Genomic DNA, 22,843 nt, shown 5'->3' with positions numbered 1-22,843 from the left:
GCAAGACAATTCAACATGGCCAGGTGCAGGAATGGGATAATCGGCCCTCAAAGTTTAAAGGCAGACTGGCAAGGGAGAAAATCAATGGCAAAAACTTAATGAGAGAAGAGAAAAAAAAATCTTTAACTTTTTTTAAAATTCAATATTCCTACTCCAACAAAGACTCAGAATTTTGGGTCTTCAGGACTCTATGGCTGGGAGCTTGGAGCTGCTCCCGATCTGCATGCTGCAGAAGCTCCACTTATGCATGTGTGCAGCGTTCCCACTGCACCTTATGCTAAACGCGAGCAACTCCAAGGAAATTCCCAGCCCACATCAGTCCGCTGACATCAGTGACAGGAAAGAGGCCCATCTGGTCTAGAGCTGCTTGATCCATTTAATGTGGGCCACAACTCTGGAGTGCTGAGGAGTTACGATAGCTTTTGCTGTTTTCTGAAAGCCACTGCACCGCTGCCAAGTATACTCTAAGTCAGAAGTTCATTGGTTCAAGTCCCACTACAAAGACTTGAGTACAAAATCTAGGCTGGTACTTCAGTGCAATACTGAGGGAGTGCTGCACTGTCAGAGGTACTATTGTTCAGATGATACTTTAAAACAAAGGCCTGTTTTCCCTTGCAGTAAATCTATAAGAGCCTATGGAACTATTTGAAGAAAAACAGTACAGTTCTCCTGATGTCCTGCTCAATATTTATCCCTCAATTAACATCACTAAAACAGATTATCTGGCCATTATCACATGGCTATTTTTCTTGGAGCTTACTGTGAGCAAATTGGTTGCTGCCTTTCCTACATTATAACAGTGACTTCACTTCAAAAGTACTTCATTGGAGTTTTGAGATGTCCTGAGGTTGTGAAAGGCGCTATATAACTGCAAGTGCTTTCTTTACACTGTAAGAATGACGTGAAGCCATCGTTGTGTCTTCTGTTGATTTTTATTCCAACTGCAGGAGCCAATGTCCAGAAAGGCAAACATCTGGAGACTCCCTTACATGCTGCTGCCCGGCAATCCAATCCAGATATTGTTAAGATGCTGCTCGACTTTGGAGCAGACATTAGTGCCAGAAATGCAGATGCTGAGAGGCCTATTGATGTCGCTGTCACCAGTGGTCCAGTGGATAGGTTGCTTCTGCATTATGAAGGTAAGTTGCTTATATTTGCAAAATGAAAAGTTATACCAAATCAGAAAGGAGAGGATGTCAGTGATGTAATGGGTGTAACTTATTGCTGTTCCAAAACACTGTACTGTGAAATGGTAGGACATCAATTACAGCTCACAACAATCATTGTTCTTTGTACTTAACATGTTGTTTGATCTGGAATTCACTGCCTGAAAAAAAATGGTGGAAACTGATTCAATAGTAACTTCCAAAAATGAATTGACTTTGTACTTAAAGGGAAAAATTGCAGAGTTATGGGGAAAGAACAGGGGAGTGGGACTAATTAGATAGCTGTTTCAAAGAGCCAGCATAGGCACAATGAGCCGAATGGCCTCCTTCTGTGCTGTAATATTATATGATTCTGTTATTAATATTCCTCCCTGGAAACAGAGGAAAGCTCCCTCCCAAACTGATCTCTGGATCTTGACTTAACTAGCAGATGGAAGAGGCAGGTGTGTCGTGTTGGGAGAGCGGGGCGGGGGGGGGGGGGGGGGCGGGGTGGGGTGATAGGTGAGTCACTCATTTCTTTCCACTGGAAAGAGGGAAAGTAAAGTTGCTCCTTGACACCTACATATTTGGCCAAGCTTATCTGTCCTAATATCTCTTTATGTGGCTCAGTGTCAAATTTTATCTGGTAAAGCTCCTGTTAAGCTCTTTGAGACTTTTTTTTACTGTATTAAAGGCACTATATAATTGCAAGTTTTTGATGATCATGTGATAATACAGATTCATTTGCCAGCAAGGGTCAATGCATAGTAGTCAGGGGCAGAAAAACTTGCTGATATTTTCTTAATCCATGCCTGGAAACACTGAGGCCAATTATAGTGGTCCAGTGCCTTTTCAGTTACATCAGCTCACGATTGTAGTTGGGATGTTCTTGGCCTGTAGGGCTCATTCCTGTTTGTTAACACTGCTTTAAAAAGTGACACATGAATCAAACAGGTGTAAATGGGCTCAACGATGATGAATGTAGCTGAGCAGCGGACCCGCCCTATTGGCGTGGGCACTCATGCTGCTGCTAAATTAATTGAAACAGTTTTTTAAGCGGCCTGATGCCCGCCTAAAATGAGCACAGAACCCTCATCATAAATTAGGGTCCTGCGTCTGTTTTTGGACCTGTTTGCTAAACTCAGAGGTCAGTGCTGCACAAACTCCAATCAGTTTTACAGGCTCAGCAGTGGCCTAACCAGAGGTCCTTAATAGAGATGCTGAAAGCCTTCAAAGAAAGATTTGGACTTGAATGTAGGGGGTATGTTTGAGAAGTTTGCAAATGATACTAAAATTGGCCGTGTGGTTGATAATGAAGAAGAAAGCTATAGACTTCAGGAAGATATCAATGGACTAGTCAGCTGGGCGGAACAATGTCAAATGGAGTTCAGTCCAGAGAAGAATGAGGTCATGATTTGGGGAAGGCTAACAAGGCAAGGGAATACACAATAAATAGTATGATACTGAGAAATGTAGGGGAACAGAGGGACCTTGAAGTGCATGTCCACATATTCCTGAAGATGGCTGGACAGGTAGATAAGATGGTCAAGGAGTCATATGGGACACTTGCTTTTATTTGCCGAGGTATAAAATATAAGAGCTGGGCGGTTATGCTGAAACTGTATAAAACACTGGTTAGGCCACAGCTGCAGCACTGCATACAGTTCCGGTCACCGCACTATAGGAAAGATGTGATTGGACTAGAGAGGTTACAAAGGGGATTTATGAGGATGTTGCCTGGACTGGAGAATTTTAGTTATATAAGGAAAGATTGGTTAGGCTAGGGTTGTTTTCTTTGGAACAGAAGAGACTTGGGGGGGAAACTTAATTGAAGTGTATAAAATTATGAGGGCTCTAAATAGATTGGATAGGAAGGCCCTATTCCCCTTTGTCCGTAACCAGTGGGCATAGTTTGGAGGGGATTCGAGGGGTAACTGTTTCACCCAGAGCTTGGTGGGAATCTGGAACTCACTACCTGAAAGGGTGGTAGAGGCAAAAACCCTCATAACATTTACAAAGTACTTGGATATGCATCTGAAATACAAGGCCACAGACAAGAGCCGGAAAGAGGAATTAGGCTGAATAACTCCTTGTCAGTTGGCACTGGTATAATGGGTCAAATGGCTTTCTGCAGTGCTGCAAATTTCTACGAGTCTATGATTTCTATGAGTGTTATCAAGCAAAATTTGTTACTGAACCATAGAAGTACGTAGGACAGGTGACCAAAACCTTGGTAAACGAGGTAGGTTTTAAGTAGAGTCATAAAGGATTAGAAAGACAGAGAGAGGCAGAGAGATTTAGGGAAGGATTTCCAGAACTCAGGATCCAGGCAGCTGATGGAGGAGGAGTGGAGTGATGAAAATCAGGGATGGGATTTTACAGTCCCATGTATTTCTGAGTAGCACTGTCGGTCTTTCAGTGTTCCAATATTACAATTTTGTGTGCATGACCTATGAGAAATGTATGTCCCATCATTTTCTGGCTGCTATTTTATCTCAGCATGTTTTAATTACAGCAACGCCAAGCTCCCTCTGCCAGCTGTGCCGCTTGTGTGTTAGAGGTTGTCTCGGGAAAGCCCGCCTACAACTTATTCCACAGTTGGAACTACCCAAACTACTGAAGGACTTTTTGCAACATCAATAACTTGCTTCCCTTTTACTCTGATAGTTTGTGTGGGAATCTGATTTCAGATCTCAGCTCTGCTCTTTTCTGTACATAGAGTTGTTTAAAAACTGCTGCAATGATAGTTCACCTCCATCCCCTAGGCCTTTACCTGTGAAAGGCCTGACGGGCAAGCTGCATTTAGAATGCCTGATTCAAGGCGCACTCATCGCTTCATGCTGGTTGTTGGCATGAAACCAATTTCTTTCCTCAGTATGGATCTTCCTTTTTCCATGCTTAATTCCTTTTGGTCACAATTCCATGCTGTCTCATTTGCTTCACAATATAACTTCAGTCCTGACCTTCTCCATTACCTTGAACCACTTCTCCCAAAAATAGTGATGTGACCAGCACCGGTGAGTACATACAAGCTAAATCATGGTCACTGCTGAGACATCGGGAAACAATTTTAACCTAATCGGCGTTTGACATTATCCCATGGATTTCCTGCCTGGTGAGTTAGGTTAAGATTACTTCCGTCATGTGAACAACTGAAATTCCTATTGCTACATCAGCACTGTCTTGCCATAGTATTAAAATTGCATTCAAATCAAATGGCAACCAACAAAACACTAGAAATACCAGAGGTTTTTTTTTCAGTATTTTTTAAAATGTACTTTCTCTTTTTTAGATCCTTTGTATTACCCTTTATCCCTTCACTGAGGCATGACTTACTCCCATGCCTCCACCAATGCTGCTCCTCAGTGAGATTGTTGTACACGATTTATAGAAGTGCCCTGAAATGACTCACCTTCTGCTATTTTCCTCGCTCCTTCTCTGTGAAGCACCATTTTACCTTCACTTTAATCCACATTAACCACAATCCACTTGGTGTCTTCACTTTCTGGGGACACAAAAGATATGAGAACCTATATCCCATGAGTCATGATGCAGTTGTACTTAAACAGACTGCATCTTTTAGTAAGTTTTGCTGAAAAACATTTTCAAGCAAATCCTTTACTCAAATGATCTGACTGTTACAGACAAAATGACCTGAAAGAACCCAGAAAATATACACTAAAAGATAAGATATTGAATACTAACTGATCCTTCCACAATTGGCAGCCTTTGTTAATTGCCCCCCTTTGACAAGATGATGGCTGCCTGCTCAACTCAGAGTTCAATCCCTCCAAATTGAATGTCTCAGTTGAAGTGTCTCTTCAAGCTGTAGTGAGGTTGGTTGATGGAATTCTTTGTAGTTTCACCTCAAGGACAGAAAGATTATCCATGTGCCTTGTATCTGTCTTTAGTTGTTTTAATCTGCCTCCTTTTGTCTCCTGCTTCTGCCATTTCCTAATCTCTAGCCAAGTACTTTACAGTGTATTCCTTTTCTTTAATTCACTTCCCCCTTTCCCCTTGCTATTTTTTGTTAAGTGATGTCCATCTTTAATAACTTCCAGTCCTGAGAAAGGTTCTTAGATTTCAAATGTCGATGGACTGTCTTATGCATCCACAGACATTGCCTGATTTGCTGAGTATTTCAAGATTTTTCTGTTTTATAAAATAATCAGTGCCTCCCATTACTCAGGAGGTACTATCCAAACCACCGTGACTTTCCTCAACTCTGATGGCATTGGAGATAACTTTACCATAATCTATTGAATAGTGTTAGCTGTGGCTCAGTTGGTAGCACTCTCACCTTGCTGTCAGAAAGTGATAAATTCAAATCCCTCTTCAAAGACTTGAGCAAATAATCTCGGCTGATGCTCCAGTGCAGTACTTAGGGAATGATGGAATGTTGCGGGTGTTGTCTTTTCGGATGAGATGTTAAACCCTTTCAGGGTGGATGTAAAAGATGCTGTGGCACTGTTTCAAAGAAGAGCAGGGGAGTTCTCCATGGAGTCCTGGTCAAAATTTATCCCTCAAGCATCATTGCTAAAAAAAAAGTCTGGTCATTATCACATTGCTGTTTGTGGGGCCCTGCTATGTGCAAATTGGCTGCTGCATTTCCTACATTGCAACTGCACTTCAAATAAATACTTAATTGGGTGTAAAGCATTTTAGCATGTCGTAAGGTTGTGAAAGATGATATAGAAATGCAAACCTTTCTTGCTTATTGCTACTGCTAAACCATCAGGGATGATTTCCTTTCTCCAAGTTCCAGGGTAGGGGTCACAATAGAAGAGCGCCTTGTCTGACATGACCTAAGCTCACGCATGTTTGTGGGTTCAGATGATTAACCAAGGCCTAAAGTTCGCAGGCACACAGTTCCACCCCTGATGGAGCCTTACGACCTGAAACAGGGGAGGAAATCTAACAGCATCAACGGTCACTGAATTTGGGGCCTGCAGGCTGCAGTCCAAAAACAGGAGTCAGAGAAAGACCTCCAGGGCCAGCAATCCATGGTGAAGGGCACGGTGTGGAAAGGGGCTTGGGGAAAAAAGAAAAGTTGTTTAACTTTTCTGATCTTCCATGACCTTACTGTCTGAGCTCTCAGCTTCTCCAATCCAAGAGGGGAAGTGGGGCAGGCACAAGCCCTAATGCCTACTTCTTTTGGATTACTGTCTTAAAGGGCCTTCCCAGAGCACCTTAAGGAAATGAGACGTCAGGCCCCACTGAGGCCTCCTTCTCCCATTTGCATAGTTGCTCTATGCTTCACTTGCTCGAGGCAAACATGACGCATGACCCACTTCACCCGCTCCCTAGGGGAGATTATTCCGGGTCTGCACAGGGATGCACTGAATCACATGGGTGCAATGAACATTGTAACATTGAGTAGGCCAGAATCCATTGTAACATTGAGTAGGCCAGATACCCACGAATTTCCGATGTTTCATAGTGGCCTTCTCAAGGGCAATTAGGGATGGCCAATAAATGCTGACCTGGCCAGTGACGCCCACATCCCTCGAGCGAATAATAAAAAAAAGTTCCAGGCAAGTTCCCCAATTATCATCATGATATTAAGAATATCAGGATTGACAAACTCTTCCCCCTGTATTCTGACAGCAAGTGTGAATGCAAAATATACAGGCAAATTAAAAATCATCAATAAATGGTAACAAATGCAAATGAAATATAATATATTAAGGCTGGATTATATTGATAAAGGTTTGAAGCAATCGGGCACCCACTCTGAACAGCCCATTCTGTAAAAAAGCTTTCATTTTGAAGGTTATCAATTTTGGAATCTGTATTGGGTTCATGTGCATTTACTGCTTAAAATTATTTCTGTATTATTGTATTGGCACAATGCATTTGAATTAAAAAAGGTTTAAAAGATGTCGCTGATATGATTCTTTATTTGATGTTTACAAATAGTATATGGAAGCTTCTATTCACTGAGACACCAAGGAATATTGAAGCCCTGGAGCCAATGCAAGAAAGAGGAACAAGACTGATCATTAGTGGCTAATCATAACCTAACTTCACGGGCAGAAAAAACATGGGATCGGATGGCTTTACATCCTGCCTAATATTACCTTCTACTGACTTCAATGGAGAATAATATTGGGAGGAGTGCAAATCAAAGTTGCACCCAGTCTCATCAGTTTCTCAGTGGGCAGGTTAAATTAAAATTGACCCCTTATATTGGAGGACTAAGTTATAAAGAAAGATTGGAGTAACATGGGCATCTCAGACCCTGAAGAGTTGACACTGAGGGGCAAAAGAGAGTAAATAGGTCAACTGAGAACGTTTCTTCAAACCACAGAGTAAATGGACAGAAATGCAAATTTAAGATTTTTGGACGTTAGGACAAATTCAGGACGTGGTTCTTCAAAGAACGAGTGATAAGCACATGGGATGGATTTCTGAGAAGGATAGTGAAACTAAAATCCCTTGAACCATTTAAGAAACAACTGAATGCTATAATGGAAGACCATGTTTCCTTTATTTGGATGGGTGAGCTGAATGGCTTTCATCATCCATTTCTAAATGTGGTTTTGTGGACAATTGGTACAGGATGTTATTTACTTTTACATGGAACAGGATCACACGACGAGTCCATCACACTCCTATTTTCCCCACCTCCCTGGTTTTAATTACATTTTTGCCTAACTCAAATGTCCTTCACATGCTGTGAGTAGTCACTGTGGGCAGCAGCCTGCTGCTTTCTAACTGGTCAATGGAAGATGTAAAGAACAGTGCAAGTGGGCCATTCTTTAGAGTTCCTTTACCCAACCTCCTACCCATCCCTTTCCCTGGGGAGAAAGCCTGCTTTCCTGCACTCAACACTTCTTAGATCAGGCCAAGATAAACTAAAATTCTCTGTGTGAGGAATCTAGGCTGAGCACAATACCACTCCCAGGCACAAACTATCAAGCACATTAACACACGGTTACAGCAGCAACCCCACCACACCCACCCCCTCCACTGACATCACTGCCCCCCACCTCCCCCACCCCCAATGCAAGTGGACAAGACTAAGACATACTGGTATAAATCCAGTCAAAAAGGTCACCCATAATGTATTAATACACCACCAGCGTGCCAGTGTAAAACTAGTATATTTAGCTCTTCGTATATCAATTATAAGACCATTCTCACTGCACTATATATCACTGGAAATTAGGTGAAGTAAAAAAACATTATAGCCTTGCAATTACTGTTGGCAGTATTTGTGGACAAATACTTAACTCATTTGTACACTACACCGTTGCTATTTTAATAAAGACATTTAAAATTTCTGCCAAAATAGTGGACCATGAAATGTCATCATTGAACATTCAACCTGCATCACCAAAAACAATAATTACGAAGCATGTATAGAATCATTTAGAAAATTAGTTGAAGGGAAGCACTTGTTGCTATGTTATTTTGTGGCAATGCCAACATCTGATCAGTGCCAGAAGGTTGTGGGTTCAAGCCCCACTCCAGAGACTTGAGCACATAGTCCAGACTGACACTTCAGGTGGTGTTGACTGATGGCTGTACTGTTAGTGGTGTTGGCCTTCAGATAAAACATTAAGCAGAGGCCCTGTCTGCTTCTTCAGGTGGATGGAAACAATCCCATGGCAATATTTGAAGCTGAGCATAGCTGATATTTAGTGGCTAAACATTTATCCTTCAGCCAACACCACCAAAGATAGATTAACCAGTCATTCATCTAACACTGATAAGTTATCTAAGAATTGAAGCAAAATTGGACTAAAAATCCCAGAAGACTGTTCTGTTGGCTGAATTGCCTCATTGACACCTACACATCTTTCCACTGTGAACATTTTCCCTTCTAACTGACCAGGGATTACGGGTGCATGTTAGTGCTCTGGCTTTGAAGAATCCTTCAATCTTTCTTCGCTTTCAGTGCACAAGCCTTGTCTGTACTGTTTCTCTTATTGGAAATAAGGTTCAGATTGAGAATACATCCCACAGGTAAATGTGGACATGAACTCATTTATGATCATTGTGTGGATGCAGGGCAATCCAAAAATGAGGAGAAATATATTCCCACAAAATTTGTAACAACTGACACCCTTCGAACACATAAAAACTATATTTAAAAATAAAAGGGTTGTAAATTATGCTGTTAGTCTCGGGTAAAATATGTGGGAATGACTGTTTTTCCAAAATCAATAAAATCCCATTATTCTATGGTTTAAAATTCTTTTGGAATTAATTATTGAGCTTATTAAGGTGCAGGAAACATTTTTCACTCAGTGTTAGCATCAGACAGACCCAGGTAAAATATAGCATAGGCCAGACAGAAAAAAAGATCTCTTTAATCTACCCTAACTTTAGCTGTGTATTGGATAAATATTTGAAGTAGAGGAAGATACAAGGCTATCAAGAGGATGTGTGGCAGTTGGATGCATTTAGCATTGCTGTAGCAAAGGCACGATAAGTCATTCTGTGCTGTAAATTCTATGGTTCTATATTAGGTTAGCACCATTGTATTGCTCTCAACTCCTGTAAAAAGCAAATGGGTCTTCCCAGCTTTACAATCTCTGACAAGTTTACTTTACTAATGCTGTTGGTTATGTGAGATTGGAGGGTTGCAAGCTTTTGGCACAATAATGGTGCTGGTGCTAAACCAATGCAAAATTGGTGATTGTCCCTTAATTCTGATCTTAGGAAGTGCAACTCCTACTACACTAGCGAGAACCTTTCTAAGGCACATACCAGCCATCCTTACCTTATGTGTGTGAATGCCGGTTTTATATTTTAACACCTCAATATTAAAATTCTCAACCTTGTGTTTAAGATTCTCATCCCGGTATCAGCTGTGACTCAGTTGATAGCACTCTCAACTCTCGAAGCTTGTAGGTTCAAGTCATAGTCCATGGACATGAACACAAATTTCGCCAATGGGAAGAGGTGACTTTCATTGCACCAGTCTGGGCTGATTTCAAACTTAGATCCCAGAGGCGTGCCCCAAATACTTCCCCCAACCTCATTGTTTGCCCTGCATTTAGGATGGACTGTGTTGAATATTCATGTTGAAAAGTTCCCATAGTGAACAGGCTGAGCTGAGTGCACATCCTATCCTTGGTTCAGTAAAGAAAAGGAGAGTCCTTGCTTGTCACAGAGCTAAAAGGAATCCACATGTCATTCAGAGCCTGGGACACTGTGCCAGTCCCAGACATTCTAATTCCAGTTAATGTGCAACCTAAAATAATTAGGACCATCTTAGTGGCATTTCTTATGGTGAGTAAAGCAACATAATTTATTACATAGATTGCATAAAATTCACAGCACAGAAGCAGGCCATTTGGCCCAACTACTCTGCCAGTGTTTATGTTCCACACGAGCCTTCTTCCAACCTACTTCATCTAATAGTATCAGTGATCTAACTTATCTAGCTTCCCTTCAAATACATCTATGATTCCCCTAAAATGCATCTGTGCGTTTATGTAGTGTGTTTACCAAATACACTATTATTGAGTAAGACTCAATCATTTTTGTTCACTCTTTGTGATCCCATTCTCATTCCAGATGTTTCTCTGGTGTCGCCAGTTCTGACTGTTATACAGATCATTCATATCATCATTTCTGCAAAGGAAGTATCACCAGTGCAGACACAGCACTTCAAAGTTGCAACAAATCCATTTTAAAAACTGTGCACAGAGAAAATGGACAATGCTGATTTAAGAATCATATCTTTGACATTCAAGGTACATTTCTACTGCAAAGTGGTATTTGCAGTGTCAGTTCACTGTGAAATTAATTGATTATTTATGCATTTTTAAAAATCTTTGAACCATCACACAATCACTGCAGTAGCCTCAATTTAACATAAAGGCAAGTTAAAAGAGGCAATAAATTCTTATCTCTGCTGGTTCGGCTTGGGAATGCTATTTCTATTCAGATACAGAAGACAAATTGCAGCAGTAAGGTGCTATTGAAGATTACGAATGTAGTAGCAATTTTGAATAAAATAAGCACCCAGAGGCAGGTTTAAGATAAACTTTGATTCTCTCACAGAACCTCTGGTAGAAGCTCATCAGAATATATGCATTGAATATTTTCAAGAAACTCGTGATCTTTATACAGAAAAAAAACACAGTAGCCTCAAGGTCTCTGTAGATTAACAGCAGGGCTCACATTTATCATAACAGTTTTATCCCCTGATCTCTTCATATTACTTTTGACTATTGGCCTATTCAGTTGATTAAAGCCCTATTCAACTCAGGTTTCCAGCTATGTTCCTCGCTGAATCTCATTTCAGTGTTTTGTATATTAAAATACTCCTGTACACTCGCTAACTAATTTTACGTCCCAGTGATCTTTACAACCTGCTACTGATACTGCAACCCCATTGTAAATTAAAATATGAAGTGAGTATTGTGTCCTGTTCCGGTCACCACACTTTAGGAACATTGTGAGGGTCCTTGAGAGGCTGCAGAGGAAATTTACCAGAATGGTTCCAGGGATGGAAGATTTTAGTTACAAGGATAGTTTGGAAAAGCTGGGGTTGTTCTCCCTTGGGCAAAGAAGATTGAGGGGAGATTTGATATAGGTGTACAAGATTTTGGCAGGTTTAGATAAATTAGATAAGGAAAAACTGTTCTCATTAACTGCAGGTACAACAACTAGGGGACACAGATTGAAGGTTTTTGGACAAGAGATGCAGGGGGAATGTGAGGAAGCACTTTTTACGCAGTGGGTGATAATGACTTGGAGCTCACTGCCCATGAGGGTGGTGGAAGCGGAGACAATCAATGATTTCAAAAGGAAATAGGATGGCCACTTGAAGGAAACTAACTTGCAGGGCTACGGGGATCTAGCGGGGGAGTGGGACTGACTGGATTGCTCTGTGGTGAGCCAGCATAGACTCAATGGGCTGAATGGCCTCCTATGCCGTAAATGACTCTGACCTCTGCCATTGAATTGGAGGTAGAAGCGAGACTTACAGCAGGATTTAGAGCAAACAGTCTATTTTACAGGCAACAAAGTCTATTTACTCAGCAGAGTCTGTTTAAACAGCAAAGAGTCTATTTACTTAGCAAACAGAAGCTATTTAAAAAGAGTCTCTATGAGCTACGGCAAATTCTCCCAATAACAATAGGGGTATTTCTTCAGCAAAATGCAGTGAGTAGAGGATTATCACACAATAAAATTACGTGTGTAAAATCAATCCCAGTCACATACAACTGTGGGGTCTCCAGGTGTAACTGAAGGGGGAAATTACCTAATCATTTCCATTCTGTCTGGTAAAAGTGATGCTACCACATGTAGCCTTTAAAATAACTCAAAATATTTCTTCAATATCATCCTTATAATTTATCAGGATTGGATATGCTGGAGGAGCGGCGTTTACATGTGTAGACTTATTCCTGGCGGGGGCCCTCCATGGGCCACAGATTTCCCACGGAGCAGCGGTCATCCCCAAGTCCCCAAGGAGAGTGCCTCATTTTACTGGGCAACCTCCCCGCATGGCAGAGGCACCCCCACCCCCACCCCCACCCCAACCTGCTGCTGGTGAAATCCAGTGGGGGAAGGAAGAGGCCCTTCTTTGGCCTCCTTATCTCGAGAGACAATGGGTAAGCGCCTGGAGGTGATCAGTGGTGTGTGGAGCAGAGCCTGGAGTGGCCATAAAGGCCAATTCTAGAGTGACAGGCTCTTCCACAGATGCTGCAGAAAAATTTGTTTGTCGGGGCTGTTACACAGTTGGCTCTCCCCTTGCGCTTTTGTCTTTTTTCCTACCAACTGCTAAGTCTCTTCGACTCGCCACACTTTAGCCCTGCCTTTATGGCTGCCCGCCAGCTCTGGCGAACGCTGGCAACTGACTCCCATGACTTGTGATCAATGTCACAGGACTTCATGTCGCGTTTGCAGACGTCTTCAAAGCGGAGACATGGACGGCCGGTGGATCTGATACCAGTGACAAGCTCGCTGTACAATGTGTCTTTGAGGATCCTGCCATCTTCCATGCGGCTCACTTGGCCAAGCCATCTCAAGCGCCGCTGACTCAGTAGTGTGTATAAGCTGGGGATGTTGGCCGCCTCGAGGACTTCTGTGTTGGAGATACGGTCCTGCCACCTGATGCCAAGTATTCTCCGGAGGCAGCGAAGATGGAATGAATTGAGACGTCGCTCTTGGCTGACATACATTGTCCAGGCCTCGCTGCCATAGAGCAAGGTACTGAGGACACAGGCTTGATACACTCGGACTTTTGTGTTCCGTGTCAGTGCGCCATTTTCCCACACTCTCTTGGCCAGTCTGGACATAGCAGTGGAAGCTTTTCCCATGCGCTTGTTGATTTATGCATCTGGAGACAGGTTACTGGTGATAGTTGAGCCTAGGTAGGTGAACTCTTGAACCACTTCCAGAGCGTGGTCGCCAATATTGATGGATGGGGCATTTCTAACGTCCTGCCCCATGATGTTCGTTTTCTTGAGGCTGATGGTTAGGCCAAATTCATTGCAGGCAGCCACAAACCTGTTGATGAGACTCTGCAGACACTCTTCAGTGTGAGATGTTAAAGCAGCATCGTCAGCAAAGAGGAGTTCCCTGATGAGGACTTTCCGTACTTTGGACTTCACTCTTAGACGGGCAACGTTGAACAACCTGCCCCCTGATCTTGTGTGGAGGAAAATTCCTTCTTCAGAAGACTTGAACGCATGTGAAAGCAGCAGGGAGAAGAAAATCCCAAAAAGTGTGGGTGCGAGAATACAGCCCTGTTTCATGCCACTCAGGATAGGAAAGGGGTCTGATGAGGAGCCGACATATTGAATTGTGCCTTTCATATTGTCATGGAATGAGGTGATGATACTTAGTAGCTTTGGTGGACATCCAATCTTTTCCAGTAGTCTGAAGAGACCACGTCTGCTGACGAGGTCAAAGGCTTTGGTGAGATCAATGAAAGCAATGTAGAGGGGCATCTGTTGTTCGCGGCATTTCTCCTGCATCTGACGAAGGGAGAACAGCATGTCAACGGTCAATCTCTCTGCAGGAAAGCCACATTGTGCCTCAGGGTAGACGCGCTCGGCCAGCTTCTGGAGCCTGTTTAGAGCGACTCGAGCAAAGACTTTCCCCACTATGCCTAGCAGGGAGATTCCACGGTAGTTGTTGCAGTCACCGCGGTCACCTTTGTTTTTTATTGAGGGTGATGATATTGGCATCGCGCATGTCCTGAGGTACTGCTCCCTCGTCCCAGCACAGGCATAGCAGTTCATGTAGTGCTGAGAGTATAGCAGGCTTGGCACTCTTGATTATCTCAGGGGTAATGCTGACCTTCCCAGGGGCTTTTCCGCTGGCTAGAGAAAAAGAAAAGAAAGAAAGAAGAAGAGAATCAATGGCATCATTGAGTTCCGATTTGGTTGGCTGTATGTCCAGCTCATCCATGACTGGTAGAGGCTGGGCTGCATTGAGGGCAGTCTCAGTGACAGCATTCTCCCTAGAGTACAGTTCTAGGTAGTGCTCAACCCAGCGGTCCATTTGTTTGCGTTGGTCAGTGATTATGTCCCCTGATTTAGATTTGAGGGGCGCGATCTTCTTGATGGTTGGCCCAAAAGCTCTCTTAATGCCATCATACATTCCTCTGATGTTTCCGGTGTCTGAGGCCAGCTGATTATGACTGCATAGGTGTTGCCAGTAGTCGTTTGCGCAGCGCCCCCCTGTTCTTTGTGCAGTGCTTCTGGCTGCTTTAAGTGCTCCGGATGTTAACTCGCTGGGAGTTTTCTTGTAGTTCAACAGTGCAATGCACTTAGCGGCTATGACAGGTTCCAGCTCTTCATTATGAGATTGAAACCAGTCTGCATTTCTCTTCACACTTTTGCCGTAGGTGGTCAAAGCTGATTCATAGATGGCGTCTCTGATGTGGGCCCACTTGGTCTCAGCATCCCCTGTGGGAGTGTTTTGAACGGCTGTTACAAGTGAATTTAGAAATTTTTGTAACAGCTGTGGATGAGAAATTCTGCTCGTGTTGATGCGCAGGTGTTAATTGGCTGTTAATAGGCAACTTAAGGGCCTCAAATGGCCTCTGGGAGGGAAGCCCATCTTTGGCTTATCCCCGACAAAATTGCATTGCAACAGGGAGGCAATGGGCCCTTTCGCCTCATGTCACAATTCTTTAGGCACCCCCACCTCCGAACCCATCTCAGAGGGCCCATAAAATTCAGCCCACTGTATGGGATCAGCCCTTTCTTGTTCATTACTTTGTTTCCCCTGCCCATCTCTCGTACATTACACTACCCCTATTCCTCCTATTCATCAATCATTGTCCCCATCCCCACAACCAATTGTGGCACCTGCACTCCCATTCATCAATTGTCGACTCCTACTCCCATCTATGTCAGTGACCTCTCTGTGGTCCCTTTTTCATTCATGAATTAATGAGCCCTCCAATTTCTCCATCAATGATCCTTCCCTCTACCCAAACATCAATGACCTTGCCCTCTTCCTATCCATGTATATCACCCATCAATGACCCTGCCTCTCCTCATTCATCAGTGACCCTTCCTGTTGATCAGACAGTTGCCATTCCTTCTCTCAATGGGATCTCCCAGCCATCAATGGCATCACCTTCTGACCACCCTTCAATGACCCTGCCCTCTCCTGATCCATCAAAGAATGGCCCCTCCCAATGATCAACCCTCTCTTAATGGGACTGTGCTCATCTCCCCATGACTTACATTGGCTCCTTGTCCAAAACCAGCTCAATTTTAAAATCCTCAACCTTGTTTTCGAGTTCCTCCATGACCGACCTCCCTATCTCTGTAATCTCCTCCAAAAAGAAAAAGACTGCATTTATACAGCACCTTTCATGACCACCAGACATCTCAAAGCGTTTTACAGCCAATGAAGTACTCTTTGAAGTGTAGTTGCTGTTGTAATGCAGGAAATCCATGTGGTCCACCCTACAACCCTTTGGATATCTGAGCTCCTCTAATTCTAGCCTCTTGCGCATCCCTGATTTTAATCGCTCAGTGCCATGTCTTCAGCTGGCTGGGCCCCAAGCTCTGGAATTCCCTTCCCTAAAACCTCTCAGCCTCTCTCTCCCTCTTAAGGAGGCTCCTTAAAACCTGCCTCACTGCCCTAATATCTCATGCGGTTGGGTGTTGAGGCTCTTGTGAAGCACCTTAGGATGTTTTTTGCTCTGTTATTGAATCACAGGAGGCCATTCGGTCCGACGTGTCTGTGCCTGCTCGTCGCAATTCAGCCCCAGTCCTACTCCCTTCCCCTTTTCCTGTACCCCAGCAAATGTGTTCCCTTCAAGCAATTATCCAATTCCCTTTTGGGAAGCCTGGATTGAACCTGCGATGTTGTAGATACAAGATAAATGTAGGTTATTGTTGGACCGCCCCTCCCTCTGACTCCGCCCCTCCCTCTGACTCCGCCCCTCCCTCTGACTCCGCCCCTCCCTCTGACTCCGCCCCTCCCTCTGACTCCGCCCCTCCCTCTGACTCCGCCCCTCCCTCTGACTCCGCCCCTCCCTCTGACTCCGCCCCCTCCTGCTCCAACTGTCAATCAAAGACCTGACGTCATTCGCCGAGCGCAGTGCAGTGCAGTGTGGGGGAGCGGGGTTCTTGTCACCATGGAGATGCCAAGCCATGGCGTCGATCGTGAGTCCGACGCCAGCTCCGTTCGTCGGATGCTGGCCCTCCCCGCCCTGCAGCCCGACAGCTCCCAATGTTGGGTGCACAACTCCATACCCGGGCCCAGGGCCAACACTAATATCGCCTCTGCCTTCGCTCCGATTCCGGCCAAAGCTGGCCTCGCCCGGGAGGTCATCAAGTGGCTGCAGAGCCTGGACCTGAGCTTCCCCTTCAAGCACGTCGTGAAGTGAGTGCGGGGCAGGGGAAGCGGGACTATGGGGGGCAGGGGTCGGGGTGTGGGGGGAGGCAAGGGCAGTGGGAGGGGGAGAGCAAGGGCAGTGGGAGGGGGCTGAGGGGGAGAGCAAGGGCAGTGGGAGGGGGCTGAGGGGGAGAGCAAGGGCAGTGGGAGGGGGAGAGCAAGGGCAGTGGGAGGGGGTTGAGGGGGAGAGCAAGGGCAGTGGGAGGGGGCTGAGGGGGAGAGCAAGGGCAGTGGGAGGGGGAGAGCAAGGGCAGTGGGAGGGGGCTGAGGGGGAGAGCAAGGGCAGTGGGAAGGGGCTGAGGGGGAGAGCAAGGGCAGTGGGAGGGGGTTGAGGGGGAGAGCAAGGGCAGTGGGAGGGGGCTGAGGGGGAGAGCAAGGGCAGTGGGAAGGGGCTGAGGGGGAGAGCAAGGGCAGTGGGAAGGGGCTGAGGGGGAGAGCAAGGGCAGTGGGAAGGGGCTGAGGGGGAGAGCAAGGGCAGTGGGAAGGGGCTGAGGGGGAGAGCAAGGGCAGTGGGAAGGGACTGAGGGGGAGCAAGGAAGAGGGGCTGTGGAGCGGTGGGGGGTAGTTGGGGGGAGGTGTGGAGAATGGGTTGGGGCCGTGGGGGGGGGGGGGGGGGTGGGTGGTGCAGGGGGAAGTGTAGGGGGAGGGGGCCGTGGAGGCTGTGTACAATGGGGGTCTGTGCGGCAGGGGGAATCGGTGATCCTGTGGCATGGACCAAGGGTGGCAGGAGAGATGGTGAACAGTCGTAAAGAGAAGAGATGGGTGTAACTTTAGAGGGGGGTGGTTGGTCACTGTTGAGGGAGGTGAGGGGGTAACTTACCATGACATGATGACATGCAACAAACAAGAATCTTAAACAGAGCCAATTACAAAGGTATGAGGGGAGAACTGGCTGAGGTTAATTGGGTAAATAGACTGAAAGGTATGGTGGTAAATGAACAGTGGGAGACATTTAAAGAGACAATTCAAAGGGTTCAACAAAAGTACATTCCTTTCAAAAACTCGTCAAGAAAGACCTCTGGCTCACTCAGGAAGTTGAAAGAAGAGGCTTACAATGTTGCAAAAAAAAGTAGCAAGTCTGAGGATTGGGAGTGTTTTAGAAACGGCAAAGGGCCACCAAAAAGTTGATTAAAAAGGGAAAACCTGGAATATGAGAGTAAACTAGCCAGCAATATAAAAACAGTTTGTAACAGCTTTTATAAGTCTTCTTTGGCCTCCTTGTCTCGAGAGACAATGGGTAAGTGCCTGGAGGTGGTCAGTGGTTTGTGAAGCAGCGCTTGGAGTGGCCATAAAGGCCAATTCGAGAGTGACAGACTCTTCCACAGGCGCTGCAGATAAAATTGGTTGTCGGGGCTATTACACAGTTGGCTCTCTCCTTGCGCTTCTAGTCTTTTTTCCTGCCAACAGCTGTCTCTTCGACTCGCCACTCTTTATGGCTGTCTGCCAGCTCTGGCGATCACTGGCAACTGACTCCCACGACTTGTGGTCAGTGTCACAGGACATCATGTCGCGTTTGCAGACGTCTTTAAATCTGAGACAGGGACGGCCGGTGGGTCAGATACCAGTGACGAGATCTCTGTACAATGTGTCTTTGGGGATCCTGCTATCTTCCAAGCAGCTCACATGGCCAAGCCATCTCAAGCGCCGCTGACTCAGTAGTGTGTATAAGCTGGGGATGTTGGCCACCTCGAGGACTTCTGCATTGGAGATACGGTCCTGCCACCTGATGCCAAGGATTCTCCGGAGGCAGCGAAGATGGAATGAATTGAGACGTCGCTCTTGGCTGACATACGTTGTCCAGGCCTCGCTGCCGTAGAGCAAGGTACTGAGGACACAGGCTTGAAACACTTGGACTTTTGAGTTCCGTGTCAGTACGCCATTTTTCCACACTCTCTTGGCCAGTTTGGACATCGCAGCGAACGCCTTTCCCATGCGCTTATTGATTTCTGCATCGAAAGACAGGTTACTGGTGGTAGTTGAGCCTAGGTAGGTGAACTCTTGAACCACTTCCAGAGCGTGGTCGCCAATACTGATGGATTGAACGTTTCTGACGTACTGTCCCATGATGTCCGTTTTCTTGAGGCTGATGGTTAGGCCAAATTCATTGCAGGCAGCCGCAATCCTGTCGATGAGTCTCTGCAGACACTCTTCTGTGTGGGATGTTAATGCAGCATTGTCAGCAAAGAGGAGTACCCTGATGAGACCTTCCGTACTTTGGTCTTCGCTCTTAGATGGGCAAGGTTGAACAACCTGCCATCTGATCTTGTGTGGAGGAAAATTCCTTCTTCTGAAGACTTGAACGCATGTGAGAGCAGCAGGGAGAAGATCCCAAACAGTGTAGGTGCGGGAACACAGCCCTGTTTCACGCCACCCAGGATAGGAAAGGGGTCTGATGAGGCACCGAATTGCTGAATTGTGCCTTTCATATTGTCATGGAATGAGTTGATGATACTTAGTAACTTTGGTGGACATCTGATCTTTGCTAGTATTCTGAGGAGACCACGTCTGCTGACGAGGTCAAAGCCTTTAGTGAGATCTATGAAAGTAATGTAGAGGGGCATCTGTTGTTCGCGGCATTTCTCCTGTAGCTGGTGAAGGGAGAATAGCATGTCAATGGTGGATCTCTCTGCTCGAAAGCCACACTGTGCCTCAGGGTCGACACACTCAGCCAGCTTCTGGAGCCTGTTTAAAAGGACTCGAGCGAAGACTTTCCCCACTATGCTGAGCAGGGAGATTCCACGGTAGTTGTTGCAGTCACCGCGGTCACCCTTGTTCTTACAGATATAGATATTGGCATCGCGCATGTCCTGTGGTACTGCTCCCTCATCCCAGCACAGGCAAAGCAGTTCATGGAATGCTGAGAGTGTAGCAGGCTTAGCACTCTTGATTATTTCAGGGGTAATGCCGTCCTTCCCAAGCGCTTTTCCACTGGCTAGAGAATCAATGGCATCACTGAGTTCCAATTTTGTTGGCTGTTCGTCCAGCTCATCCATGACTGGTAGAGGCTGGGCTGCATTGAGGGCGGTCTCAGTGACAACATTTTCCCAGGAGTACAGTTCTAGGTAGTGCTCCACCCAGCGGTCCATTTGCTTGCGTTGGTCAGTGATCGTGTCCCCTGATTTAGACTTGAGGGGGGGGTCCATCTTCTTGATGGTTGGCCCAAAAGCTCTCTTAATGCCATCATACGTTCCTCTGATGTTTCCGGTGTCGGAGGCCAGCTGAATACGACCTCATAGGCATTGCCAGTAGTCATTTGCACAGCGCCTGGCGGTTCTTTGTGCAGCGCTTCTGGCTACTTTGTGTGCTAAGGATGTTAACTTCCTGGGGGCTTTCTTGTAGTTCAAAAGTGCAGTGCGCTTAGCGGCTATGACAGGTTCCAGCTCTTCAAAGTGAGATTGAAACCAGTCTGCATTCCTCTTCGCACGTTTGCCATAGGTGGTCATTGCTGAGTCATAGATGGCGTCTCTGATGTGGGCCCACTTTTCTAAGTACATAAAAAGGAAGAGAGTAGCTAAGATAGATGTTGGTCCCTTAGAGGCAGAGACAGGAGAAATCATCATAGGGAATGAGGAAAGGCAGAGGCATTGAACAAGTATTTTGTGTCTATCTTCACAGTCGAAGACACAAGTTCCATACCAGAAATAGGCAGTAACCTAGGAGCTAAAAAGAGAGTGAGGAAATTAAGGATATTAATATTAGTTGAGAAAAATTATTGGAGAAACCTGAGGGACTGAAATCTGACAAGTCCCCAGGACCAGAAAGCCTACCTCCTAGGGTTCTAAAAGAGATAGCTGCAGAGATAGTGGATGCGCTGGCAATGATTTTCCAGAATTCCTTATGTTCAGGAAGGGTCCCGTCAGATTGGAAGTTGGCAAATGTTACCCCGCTTTTCAAGAAAGGAGGTAGAGCGAAAACTGGCAACTACAGGCCAGTTAGCCTAACATGAGTCATTGGGAAGATGCTGGAAACTATTATTAAAGAAGTCTTAACATTGAACTTGGAAAAGCATAGTAGAAATAGAACAAGTCAGCATGGTTTTACTAAAGGGAGATCCTGTTTGACAAATTTATTAGAGTTTTGAGGATGTAACTAGTAGGGTAGATAAAGGGGAACCAATTGATGTAGTATACCTGGATTTTCAAAAGGCATTCGATAAAGTGCCACAAAAAAGATTAATAGGCAAGGTAAGGGCTCGAGGTGTTAGGGGTAATATATTAGCATGAATAGATGATTTGTTAACAGACAGGAAGAAGAGAGTGGACATAAATGGGCCATTTTCAAGTTGACAGGCAGTGAATAGTGGGGTGCTGCAAGGATCAGTGCTGGGGCCTCAGCTATTTATGCTTCATATTAATGACTTGGATGAAGAGACAGAGAGTAATGTATCTAAGTTTGCTGATGATACAAAGCTCGGTGGAAAGGTAAGCTGCAGGGAGGATGCAGAGAGACTGCAAAGAGAGATAGACAGGTTAAGTGAATGGGCAACAAGATGGCAAATGGAGTATAATGTAGGGAAGTGTGAAGTTGTAAAAATAGAAAAGCAGAATATTTTTGAAAAGGTGTGAAACTGGTAAGTGTTGATGTTCAGAGAGACTTTGGGGTACTCGTACAAGGAACATACAAAGTTAACATGCAGGTGCAGCAGGCTATTAGGAAGGCAAATGACATGTTGACCTTTATTGCAAGGGGATTGGAGTACAGGAATAAAGAAGTCTTACTAAAATTGTATAGGGCTTTGGTGAGACCGCACCTGCAATACTGTGTGCAGTTTTGGTCTCCACATTTAAGAAAGGATATACTTGCACTGGAGGCAGTGCAGCAAAGATATACTACATTGGTACCTGGGATGAGGGGGTTGTCTTATGATGTATAATTGGGCCTATATTCTTTGGAGTTTAGAAGAATGAGAGGCAATCTAATTTAGCCACACAAGATTCTGAAAGGGCTTGATAGGGTAGAAGCTGAGATTGTTCCCACTGCTCAGAGAATCTAGAACACGGGGACACAGTCTCAGGATAAGGGGCCAATCTTTGGAATTCTCTACCCCAGAGGGTTGTGGATGCTCCATCATTGAATACATTTAAGGCTGGGAAAGATAGATTTTTGGTCTCGCAGGGAACCAAGGGATATGGGGAGCGGGCAGGAAAGTGGAATTGAAGCCTGAGATCAGCCATGATTGTATTGCATGGTAGAGCAGGCTCAACGGGCCATACGGTCTACTTTTCCTATTTTTTGTGTGCTTGTGTAAATATTAAATGCCAAGCACAGCACAACTAATTGCCCTTGAGAAGGTGGTGGTGAGCTGCCTTCTTGAACCGCTGCAGTCCTTGGGGTGTAGGAACATAGGAGCGGGAGTAGGCCATTCAGCCTATCGAGCCTGCCCCGCCATTCAGTACGATCATGGCTGATCATCCACTTCAATCCTTTTTTCCCACACTATCCTCATCTCCCTTTATACCATTGGTATTGAGAAATCTGTCAATCTCTGCTTGTAACATACTCAATGACTGAGCTTCCACAGCCCTCTGGGGTAGAGAATTCCAAAGAGTCACAACCCTCTGAGTAAAGAAATTTCTCATCTCTGTCCTAAGTGGCTTCCCCCTTATTTTGAAATTGTGTCCCTGGGTTCTAGACTTCCCAATCAGGGGAAACATCTTAGCTGCATCTACCCTGTCTATGCCTTTAAGTATTTTGTAGGTTTCAATGAAATCACCTCTCATTCTTTGAAACGCTAGGAAATACAGGCCCAGTTTCCACAATCTCTCATCATAGGACAATCCTGCCATCCCTGGAACAAATCTGGTGAACCTTTGTTGAACTCTGTATATGGCAATAATATCCTTCCTAAGGTAAAGGGACCAAAA

At 45.2% G+C, this 22,843-nt stretch overlaps 2 protein-coding genes across 2 annotated transcripts in view; both read left to right on the top strand.

Annotated features, from left to right (window-relative positions):
- Window positions 1–6,171, top strand: part of asb5b (ankyrin repeat and SOCS box containing 5b) — a 59,404-nt gene extending 53,233 nt beyond the window's left edge. The window contains exons 6-7 of the mRNA XM_068028778.1: window positions 948–1,139; window positions 3,661–6,171. Coding sequence (XP_067884879.1) covers window positions 948–1,139; window positions 3,661–3,788 — 320 coding nt within the window. The 3' untranslated portion in view covers window positions 3,789–6,171. The remainder of the gene's footprint in view (window positions 1–947; window positions 1,140–3,660) is intronic.
- Window positions 6,172–16,674: 10,503 nt separating this feature from the next.
- spata4 (spermatogenesis associated 4) overlaps window positions 16,675–22,843 on the top strand; it is a 54,571-nt gene continuing 48,402 nt past the window's right edge. The window contains exon 1 of the mRNA XM_068028777.1: window positions 16,675–16,967. Coding sequence (XP_067884878.1) covers window positions 16,720–16,967 — 248 coding nt within the window. The 5' untranslated portion in view covers window positions 16,675–16,719. The remainder of the gene's footprint in view (window positions 16,968–22,843) is intronic.

Source organism: Heterodontus francisci, chromosome 4, assembly GCF_036365525.1.
Source record: "Heterodontus francisci isolate sHetFra1 chromosome 4, sHetFra1.hap1, whole genome shotgun sequence".
Classification (NCBI taxonomy): domain Eukaryota; kingdom Metazoa; phylum Chordata; class Chondrichthyes; order Heterodontiformes; family Heterodontidae; genus Heterodontus; species Heterodontus francisci.
Note: the sequence above shows the minus strand (reverse complement) of the source record. Positions and strands in the feature narration are given on the sequence as shown.